Source organism: Dysidea avara, chromosome 8 (assembly GCF_963678975.1).
Source record: "Dysidea avara chromosome 8, odDysAvar1.4, whole genome shotgun sequence".
Lineage (NCBI taxonomy): Eukaryota > Metazoa > Porifera > Demospongiae > Dictyoceratida > Dysideidae > Dysidea > Dysidea avara.
This window is the reverse complement of record NC_089279.1, coordinates 133429-145000: the sequence shown is the minus strand read 5'-3', so window position 1 is coordinate 145000 and position 11572 is coordinate 133429. Positions and strand designations below refer to the sequence as shown.

Here is an 11572-nt window from a genome sequence, read left to right as displayed (position 1 = left end):
CATGACTTACATTGCTCATAGCAACCACAGTATGATGAACAAATGATAATATAGCAACTGATTCTATCAGAGATGTCATCTTTATAATTGCCAGACAGTTAAGGCTTGGCAATTATAGCGTACTATGTATTAACAGAATTGCTGACAGGCCCAGAGCTAGTTACAGCTGACTAACTTGGAGAGTGTCCTAACCATGTAGAATTGTGCAACATAAAGTTACATGCGATGTAACGATTACCAAATCTATTTGTTTCTTCCATATTACAACGTGATGTCATTAAGAGAACATATCGTTTATAAATCACCATACGCAAGTGAGCAACCCACAGTACTAACAGTGTGGATTACTAGCTACAGAATGAACTAGTGTTTGTTGAAACAATCAGTGTGGTGATGTCATATACACACAGCATAGTAGGTCTGGGAAAATGGGATTTATCACCCACAACAGGAAGTTTGATTTTCACCTTCAAACACAGACACATTCAAATTTCACTGTCAAAATCAGCCTGGGTTAAATTTGCTGGCTGTTTTTCACAAGCAGTGGAGAGCTCCATCAGCAGTTGGGGCCTTAATGGAACTCTGAGGATACTGAAGCTGTCTGTACAGCCTTCATGATGTCAGATAAAGACCTGTGCTATAAATTTCCTTTCATTTCAGATAGTGTTGAGTATATCTGCACTGCATGTGTTTATCTTTCATTTTGAACACAGAGAGGAAACGTGTTACTTGTACAATGGATGCTGCTGCTCTGGAAGGCATTAGTATAAAAAGTGTGAAAATTAGCCTCAACCACTAACACTCATAACCGACATTTCTCGATACTTCCAAATACGTACTATAAGTGACTAGGCTGGTTTCCTCAGAGACAGTCACTTAGTGTTGTTACTAACAACACCTTATCATTACATCGTAACTACACCACATTACACTACAGACAGTAGGGCATTCCCCCCTCCTTCATGTGTTAGCTGGGGCAGCACATCTTTGGGTGGATCACACTTGACAAAGGAGTGGTGTGAAGGGGGTGTGGTGCTCTACCATCTGTAGTCACTACATACCAAAGTTAGGGAGATCTTGCCAATCACCCTGCACCTTTGATTATTTGTATGCGCAGTAAAATATATTTACAGTGACATCATCAAGCAATATTAACTACTGCCGTATAGTAAAAAACTTTGGCGGTAAAAAACTTTGGCGAATTTGGCGAATAGCATTCATTTCGCCAAAGTTTTTTTCTGCCAATTTTTTCAACAGAGGGGTTTCTTCACACTTTTTTACCGCCAAAGTTTTTTACTATACGGTACTTGATATATCACCATAGTAACCAACAGTATTACAGATGATTACATCACTACTAGACAAAGTACATGTCACAGTGGACCAGGGTGATGTCATATTATGTCACACAACATGACGTAACATGACAAACCCCTCATGTAATGGTACAATACAACGTGTGTGTTGCAGGTCATTACATCAAATATAGTATAAGGGGGGTAACAGTTACACACATAGGGGTAACAGTTACACACATACACCCCACTACACACACATTATACACAGGGTTACACACACACTCACTACACACACACACACACTCACTACACACACACACACACACACACACACACACACACACACACACACATAGGGTAATCAAACAGTGTAAGGAGGTAACAGTTATACCACATATATACACCACTATACACAAGGTGTGTGTACGTTACATGCACATAGGGGTAACAGTTACACACACAGTGGTAATAGTGACACACATAGAGGGGTAACAGTTACACATACAGGGTCACAGTGACACACACACATAGGGGTAACAGTGACACATAAAGGGTCACAGTGACACACACACAAGGGGTGACATACCACAGAGGACTCAGTATTCAATACAGACACAATGGCTTCATCTTCATCTAGTTCAGTGATGTCATAGACACACACTAGTCCATCCTGAGGGGATAATAAACTACTAGGGAACTAGGGGATACCCCTATTTACTAACGGTAGAGCCTGATGCTAGTTGTGTTGGGTATGATGGACAGAATTTGACCTGTTATAGGATCACATGATCCAGATGTGAGATCACATGACCTCACCTGTGTGATGTCATCATTGTGTGACTCTGAAAACTTGCCCATCACTTTAGGAGACCTGATGTCCCTATGTGTGTAATACAGTGTGTAACATGTGTAGTGTGTTAGATAAGCATACACTAGTCACTTACCAGAAGAACAAATAAGCATACACTAGTCACTTACCAGAAGAACAAATAAGCATACACTAGTCACTTACCAGAAGAACAGATAAGCATCCTCCTCGACCAATTCAGCTCCAGCAGCAATTAAAGTATCTGTACAGTTGAGGTCAAAACTTGTTAGTGCTACCCGAGGCTTTGCTACAAGGATGACACAGAGATAGTAAACAAGACCAAGAAGTCAACATGTGTGGTTGTAACAAAACACTTTTGGATCCAACCAAGAAATTCGGTGGCCTAATTTTGTTATAGTAAAGTGGTTAGATAAAATACACAGATGTTTTTGTGTCATTAATTCAGACTTTGTGGAGGATCCACAGTGATACCGTAAGTTCTCTAAAAATTTGGCCCCTCTATTTATTCGGCACCCGTATTCTAACAGTGAAATAGTTTCCTCTAATAAAAAATTTGGCACGTTTGCTATTTTTTCGATGGATGCTGATAGTGACAAGAACGTCAGAGTTGTCTAGCCTTAATATCGACGATACCAATTATACTGTGACGAGTGGTCGATCAACTAAAATTAGTGGTGATTACTATCTAATTATAGGCCGAAATTCGGCGAGACGAAAATTATTGATTTAAAAATATGCCGAATTTTTAGAGGACTTACGGTATGACAAGTACAGCCTTCTCTCTACACTGCAACTGTCTTCCATCTTCAGCAGTGCAAATGTTGTGTCCATAACCATCCATGAGTATAGATTAGTAGTTGCTATGTTAATCAATGTGGTGGTCAGTAAGCAGTAAATTTGTTCATAAGTACAATACCATCACAACTTGGTGGTTTTAGGCGTTATAGTAGAAAATATTCTAATAAAACATTCGCCACAAGCTCCAAAGCTGGTCGGGCTACAAAGTGACAACATCTATGCCAAAACAGCCAAGCTGGAAAGTCAGTGTGGCTTGCAAAATTTGAGGTTAAAACTATAAAAAGTTGTGACATCAAAAGGGAATAGCATTAACTTTTATTAGAAAATGGTGTAGAAAGTGATTGCGGGTTTACGTTTTGTGCAAGATATGATTACATGAGGATGTTTTACTCAACCCTAGTGATGTGTGATAATAAGTTTTGCAACTATATCAATTAATCACGATAATTGCATCACGATACGATAGTTATCACGATAGTAAATCCAAATGATTAGATGCATAATGTAGCATTAATTTTACTTATTTTCTATGAATACAGGTAAAGGCACATCCTGTATACCCGAATGCATACATGTCATGCCAAAATACAGCAAAGTTCAATCTCAGAAAACAATTAGAATAAATAATTGAATAAACAAATGAATACTTAAATTGTTCGAGTAATTCTGGTGAGGTAAGAATGTCTAATATTGGTGCTCACGATAATCACAAGCTATTATATCACGACAATGAACCACTACGATACGATTATCACACTATTGATACTATTGCACATCACTACTCAACCCACAATCAATCTATCTATCTACTAGTATAAATAAAACCACACCATTTTCTATGCCAATTAGAGACCGCCCACTTGAATTTTTGTTTTAAAACTTTGGCTTTGCCTCGGGTTTTTAAAATCACGAAGAACATCATGGTAGGTCTCTAACTATTATTACATAGTCCACACTTTTATTCAGTTTGACTACAACATAGTAACAGTTGATATGTTTACAACACAAGAGTTTAATATGACAGTCAAGTGCTCGCTCACTCAATTAAATTACAATGATCTGATATCATTAAATTTTAGTGTCACTGCTGCAATATGTACCTAGACAATGTACCAATCATCGTTAAATGGTGGAGTTAAAAAACAATTTTCTGCAGGGATAATTTCAGCCGGAAATATTTGAGAGACTAAGACATACGCATATGGAAAAAAACAAAACAGACTATAAAACTACATAACTAACTATTTATTCTACATACTATAGCAAGGGAATACAACTAAGGAAAAAGGCGATTGTCATCAATGCCCTGAAGTGCCCAATACCTCAAAATCATTCTGCCATAATGCAACAGAAAGAAAGTTGCTGAAGTAGATTCTTCCTTGCAAGTTTAGGAGGAATACCACTGTGAGGTGTGGTATGGTCAGCAATCATGTACAAAGTCTTCAGAACAAACGGAGTCCAGTCCAGACTCCAACACACTTGGGAATAATATCAGACCCCACTTTCTCCACAAGCTTCTCATCCTTGGCTAGCTCTCCAGCTGAAGCAGCTACCCCAGCTCAGGAAGCAGAGAGGCAGGCTGAGTAGTGTTGCTTATGGAGATGTCAAAATAAGCTGGCCAACCATGTTGGAAGTTGGGATAGAAAACATCACCCGGACGTAGCCCATCATCAAATGAGCACGCTACTCTTGAGAACACCAGGATGGTCTTGTGAAAGGGCATGTTGAGTATATCAACTTGTAGCTTCAAGATGGAATATGTGGCTCTTTCGCATTTTTTGTACAGCGAGTTGTGGAGTGTGTGACAATGTTGAAGTAGTGTTATTATGTCATTGAAATAATGTGCCTCACTACAACTACACATATTCCTCCAGGTCTCAAACAGATCGAGGCATAGCAACAAAATTCAAATTGAGGGGGCTAAACAGGGTGGTGACTGGTTGATACAATTTATACAATGTGTAAAGCTCAGGAACACACGCTTTCTAGTGCCCCCACAGAAAATTATCCTTTGGAGATTAAATTTCATAGCGCTTAAGATTAGCACATGACCTATTAAAGTATATGACTGTTCTATTAGAGTATATTATATGTATGTGTCTTAAAAAGTGGAGGGGCTAAGCCCCCTCTAAAATAAGAGCAGGGGAGTTCTAGCCCACTGTTGGTCTGTAATGAGCATTAAGTGCATCAGTCAACACTTAGAGCTGGGAGGTGTCAAACCTGGTATGATATTATAGAAAATATCACAACACAAATATATACCATATATGGATGTATTTAGTGAACTCTCTTTTGGGAAGTGCTTGATGATACATGTTAACACAAATACATACCATATATGGATGTATTTAGTGAACTCTCTTTTGGAAAGTGCTTGATGATACATGTTAAATAATACTTTATTGTAATTACAAGATTCTCTGGTAAAGGTAGGAATAACAGGTTGATCAGCCGTCATCTAACTCTAGATGGTATGGCGATATTTTCTAAACTCATCTGGTGTAGTAACAATATCAAATACCTTCTCCTGTGATACATAAAGTTATTTCACCCCGGTTCTACCACAACTGATTATCAACTGATGTTGAAGTTTATGTGATGGAGTCAATGTTTTGCAGTTGCCAACTAATGACATCATTGATCTTAAACAGTATCCTAATATTATACCACTAATACACCACACTTGTACTGTCATATGATATTCCCTGTACAAAGATCTCGGCATAGAGGTGAGGTTTTTCACCACATTAAATTTGCTGTAAAGATGTGTCACATGATGTCATGGTAGCTAATTGGTAGTGTAACTTGACTACTTGATAAAGAACTACAAACTTTGACTTCGAAGAAGAGTCAAACAGCAACAAATCAATATTGCAGGCAAGTTGTACATGAGCTATTTTAGCATTGTAGTCAAATTGTTTTCTCTCATTATAGATGTGTTATTTGACATACAAGTCTCAGTACAACCATAGATATAATATACTACATACCCGAGACTACGTACCGCCAGTTTTCAAAGGAATGATCTGCGTTGTACTCATTTACACTTTAGTTTTCCGCTCAGGTGTTGTACGGATCATTGTTCCAGGTGAAGAAATCGGGTGTTATTCTTTACCATTGTTGGCGTTACAGTCGCTTGAGATGGATTGACTAAGTGTGCCGAGGTAAAATAAAAATGTGCTGTGCACCAATAACGTTCATCTTGCTGGAAGTGGTTTGGGGTTCACAATAATTTTTTAAAGGCTGAAAATGTAGCGAACTGTTACTGTAGGTTAGGGGGTTAGGGTTGCTAGTTAAGAGAACATATACGAATGATTTAGCATTGGTCTGGTGTTTGCCAAATCTGGTTTTATGAAAGATTAGAGTGGTTGCATTCTGTAAAGTTTGGGGTTTATAAAGCTTGTTGTAAACAACATTTGCTGTATTTTTAGTGTGTTTCTGGTAATTCACTCATTCTAGTGCATAATTAGGTGATCTTTTGAATGTTAAAGAACTGAAATCTGTCCTATTACGCATGACGTGCTGCAATTACATGTGCTTAATAATTATCAGTTATCTTTGATCTTATAGGTCACTGCTGGTTAACAATAGAGTGATGACTGACAGACGGGGACATAAGAAGCTAGTAGAAAACACTTCAAGCCAAAGCCTAAACAACCTCACAACAGGACTGTCACAGGCGATGAATCACTGCAGCCACAGCAAGAACCCAAGCCTACTTGTTTGAAGATCTCTGTACTGATTTCAACCTTTGTGGATTCACCACTAACAACAATAGATGATTTACATGGAAGACTTGAGAAACAGGGAACTACAGTATACCGTCAGGTATGGAAAATGTTAACAATGTTATGGTTAATAGTTGTATTAGGATGGACAGATGAAGGACATTGGTTGTGTACAAACTTGAAATTTTTAAAACTGGTCTGGAGGTCACCTTATCACTAGCAGTAAAGGAGGATTTCACTTGGATAGTTTCCTATTGTAGGCAGAGTGTCAATCAAGAATGTTGTGGAATTCTAAGGGACACACCTCAGAAATAAACACAGGTATATTTCTGAATCTTTAGCATAGATCTTTTGTGAGACATTTTCTAAATCATTTATCTAGTTAAAGTAAAGGATATTCTAAAAATATAGTCTGAGGCTAGCATGTGTGAAGGAAATCCAGATGAACAATTCTTGGCACTACTGAACATTCACAAGAATTGCATTAAAGATGCCACAGGTAGTTCGTGTGTAAAGTGTAATAGCAAACTTATATATGAACTCATTCGCAAATTATATACAAGCTTCTCTCTTCATTAGGTAGTCACACCCTGGATTGTAATAGAGTGGAGACATCTTCAGTATGTCATGTCAATGGGTGAATTTCATAATAACAAAAGTTGCCCCTAGCAACCTGAATTTTACACTATTTGTAGGGGTAAGTGTCTATAGTAACATCTCCAAATTTTAAAAGGATAGCATATATAGATAATGAGATACAATATTTTAAAGTTTGTCACTATTCCATACATTGTCTATGAGAGGGGGCAACAGTTGCCCCTTCTGGGCAATCACATAAATAATGTGCGGGAAAACAATAAATTCAATCAATGTCATTTCTCAATTTAAGATTATTTGTAGGTGTGAATCTCACAATTAACCTCTCCAAATTTTAAAAAGATAGAGTATATAGATCATGACATTTTGAAATTTGTGGTTTTCCCATACATTATCCATGTGATTACCCAGAAGGGGCAACTGTTACCCCCTCCCATAGATAATGTATGGGAAAACTGCAAACTTTAAAATGTCATATCTCATGACCTATATATGCTATTCTTTTAAAAATTGGAGACGTTACTTTTGACATTCACACCTACAAATTCAGGTTGCTAGGGGCAACGGTTTAAAATTCCTTATTATGAAATTTATCTATTGTGAATTGTTGGTAACTAAAGGCAGCACCAGATGTGAATGTTGCAAGAGGTATCGCAAGTCTTTGTGTGCCATGGCTTGTCATGACCATAAAGATGACGTGACAGATCCCAGCAATCATACTGCTTGTACATGCTTAAGAATAACATGAGAGAATGTCACGAACGCAGAAGGAAAAGCAAAAACTGAGTAGTAAAGTCGTACAATTAGAATACAAGTTGGCTACAGCAACTGTGCAAGATGGTGTCATCCTGACTGATGAGCTGCACAATGATATGAAGAAGATGGCAACATCATTTACAAAACAGGTGTATTCTTCATACCCAGAATGGCCTTTCCAGAGATTATTTTGGGATGAACAAATTAAAGCCAGTGGATATAGCAACACCAAGTCAATGAAATGGCATCCACTCTTTATTAAGTGGAGTTTGTATTTAAAGCACCTATCCAGAAAGGCATATGAGCTACTACGCAAATCTGGTTGTATTAAACTGTCATCTCAATCAACTCTTAGAGATTACACTCACCACATTTCTGCCACAATAGGATACTCAGCTGAAATCTTGTTGATATACAGCATTTCTAAGCCATGAATTAACAAATACGTTTTACTGGTCTTGGATGAAATGCATCTCAAGCACAGTGGTTCCCTGATAGGGTTTGGTAGTACACACAATCAGATACTAGAACTTGAAAAGGCATGAGACAACCGATTGAACCTTGGCATCCACAATGTTAATTAGTGTTCACGGTTAGAGGCCTCTTGTGCAAATTCAACTACTCGTATGTGCAGTTTGTGTGCAGTGATATTAGTGGTAGTCAGATGTTTGATCTGATGTGGGAAGCTGTGTCCAGACTTGAAAGGCTAGGAGGTTTCTGTGTACTTGTGATGGAGTCTCACCAAATCGCAGATTATGGAAATTACCATAGATTCCCTAAAAATTTGGCAGTAATTCCGTTCGTGTCTGGCCAAACAATTAGGAAAAAATGTACCAACCCGGTGCTATTGTCGAATTTTTAGGGATCTATCCCTAATACAGTCTGCACACTTCATGGCCATATTATTTGTGATTTACTTTCTGGATTTCTTTCTACAGGGACCAACAGGAACGCCTTCAGGCGGAACTGATGATACCGCAACACTCACTTGGCAGCAGCGCTATTGCCTACATTATCCAGGAGGGATGGTCAATGTCAATACTACATCGTTTTTGAATACAATCACCCAGACGTAATATTAAGGATTTCAACAAGTAATAAAAAATAGAAACCACAATCAATAATATTACAGTGAAACCTTGTTAATAGGGCCACCTATGTGACCCATGATAAGTGGCCCTATTACTGAGGTGGCCCTATTACCGAAAACCTTATTAATGCAGCCATAAAACAAAATGGCCTTATTATTGAGGTTTTCAACAAACCAGCAACTGTAACATCAGTATACAATTGATCTAACTAAACACACTATGTAGAGTTTATCACAGAGAAAGGTAGGAGCATACGATGTACCAATTATTCCAGCAATACTTGAGACATAATGGCTGGAAAAGCATGAAGTTTATACTGCCAGAATAATGGGTACCACTTTCAGTAGTTAAAATGTGCACTTAAGAGCAGCAACTTTTGCAGTGATACCTTGACTGCCTGCTCAGCTGGCCTCTTTACTGAGGGAACATTGTATTAGTTTTACCAGTTTGGTCCAGTGGTATGTGGCCACTGGCCTTTATAATGAGGTGGCTCTATTAACGCGCTAATAATAATAATAATAATAACGAAAATTAAATAAATGTAACATAATGGAAAATACGTTTGGACTTGCTGGACCTGGCCACTATAATGAGGTGGCCTCATTACTGAGGTGGCCACTAAGTGAGGTTTCACTGTATTAAACTATCTAGTGATAAATCTTGTTACCAGATGCTGCATGAAGTGTTCCATGGCTTAACAAAGTGTTATCTGAGACATGTTATAAGGAGATGTGAGGCCAGGAGAGATTTTATTTCGTGAACAGAAACAAAGATCGTTTTGCGGTAGACGTGATGTCACACGATGATATCGTTGGGCACATTCCCTGAACAATTTCACACTTGGTGCTTCATCCAGCATTGAGGTAGCATATTGTGTGAGGTCACTGGGAATCCTCAGTACTCAAGAGACCTTTGTTAACTAGTACTCCAAGTGCCGAAAAATTAGTGCACTTATAATTAGAAATTTTCCTGCACTTGCCAAAATTTAGAGCACATTACGCTTAAAGCACGGGGAGTGCCGAATATTTATAGATGCCAAGGTAACCTACACTACATAATGATCATGATGAACAAGGTTCCAAATGTGTTTGCAGATGATGGAAGGGACTTTTATTTCTTATCAGATCCTCCACATCTGCTTAAGACTATATGAAATAGTTTCTGTAATTCAAAGAGAAGACTCTGGGTATAAACCAATAGTTGTGAGTTTATGTATTGTATTTTCCTGGTTAAATGCTAAGATATTTATTGCCTTAACAGTAGTAACCTTAGTAACCTCACTTTAGTAGTACCACAATCTATTTTGAACATAAACATCACTTTCAAGCATCACCTATATATAGTGATGGATATTTGCTGCATATTTGAATTCAGCATTTAACCAAAGTAAATGAAGCGTTGTACATGAAATGTTTTCTCACTTATTGAAATTCTGCAATATCCTTTTTTGAAAGTGTTTGTGTTGTGGTGCAATGGCATGTGGTAGATCTATATTATCAAGCAAGACAGGAAAATTACATAATGCTTAACTCATTTTCAAAGATGCTTGTTGACCTAGCTGCACAGGTATAGAGTCTAGATTAATAACGTGTCTCTGTTGTCATGCTACAAATTGTTGATTGTATATATGTCGTGAGTGAAACAGTGTCTAAAGCTTTGTTAAACTCCAAAGACAAAACAGTCGAAGAGACGGCAAATTTATCATCAGTATGGTTGATAAATTTTTGATTCTTTGAATGTCACTGATATGGATTGTGGGAAGGAGAAGTCTTTCCAGTCACTGTACAAAAAAGTTGATGACTTTCGTCTCAAGGTATACATTGTGAATAGACTGCCATATGTTTGTTAGTATGAGGTGTAACTAGTTTTACTGACTATAGTTTTACTGACTATAGTTTTACTGGCTTATTTGCACTGTAATTTATGATGAATTTGTCCCATATCTCAAACAATGGGAAGAAAGTGTGCAGAAGAGGGAAGACTTTTCTCCACAGGCAAAGTCCATGATGGTATTAGCAAAAGAAACACGTCAAGGAATAGATGTACCAGGTATTAGAAACTTCTGTGTGATATCCTCATGTGATAGGTAATCTTGTGTATTATTCTGTGGTTAAATCATTTGTTGAGCTAGTACAGTATAACAGTACCTGGGGTAAGTTTCTTCCTAAGTGAGCAGATTTCTCAAGACCCTTATTCGGAGTACAAAGGCAAAGAAGAGTAGCAGGTGAAAACCCCAACCGTGTTCAATTTTGTAAAAATAGTCAGGCAATTTATGTGATTAATTCAGTTTGTGGAAATGTCTCCAAAGGAATTGTCGTGGTTGGAAACAGACTATTGATATGGAAGACACCAAACCACTACCAAAACGTCGGTGAAAAAGAAAATCACCATCAGATAGGGTGAGGATTGTTTATTGCACGATGAAACTGTCAGTTATACACCAGCAAAATCTTCACTGCTTGCAACAACAGTCCA

The 11572-nt window shown here is 37.8% G+C and overlaps 1 protein-coding gene across 4 annotated transcripts in view; it reads right to left on the bottom strand.

Moving 5' to 3' along the window:
- LOC136263093 (WD repeat-containing protein 89-like) overlaps positions 1-11572 on the bottom strand; it is a 40059-nt gene that overhangs the window by 9467 nt on the left and 19020 nt on the right. For all 4 annotated transcript variants that reach the window (XR_010704459.1, XR_010704460.1, XM_066057573.1 and 1 more), the window contains 4 exons: positions 2311-2413; positions 2115-2178; positions 2021-2068; positions 1885-1968 (listed from right to left, as the gene is read on the bottom strand). Coding sequence is in view for 2 of the 4 variants with exons in the window: in XM_066057573.1 (XP_065913645.1) it covers positions 1885-1968; positions 2021-2068; positions 2115-2178; positions 2311-2413 (299 nt within the window). In the remaining 2 variants the exon portion in view is untranslated. The remainder of the gene's footprint in view (positions 1-1884; positions 1969-2020; positions 2069-2114; positions 2179-2310; positions 2414-11572) is intronic.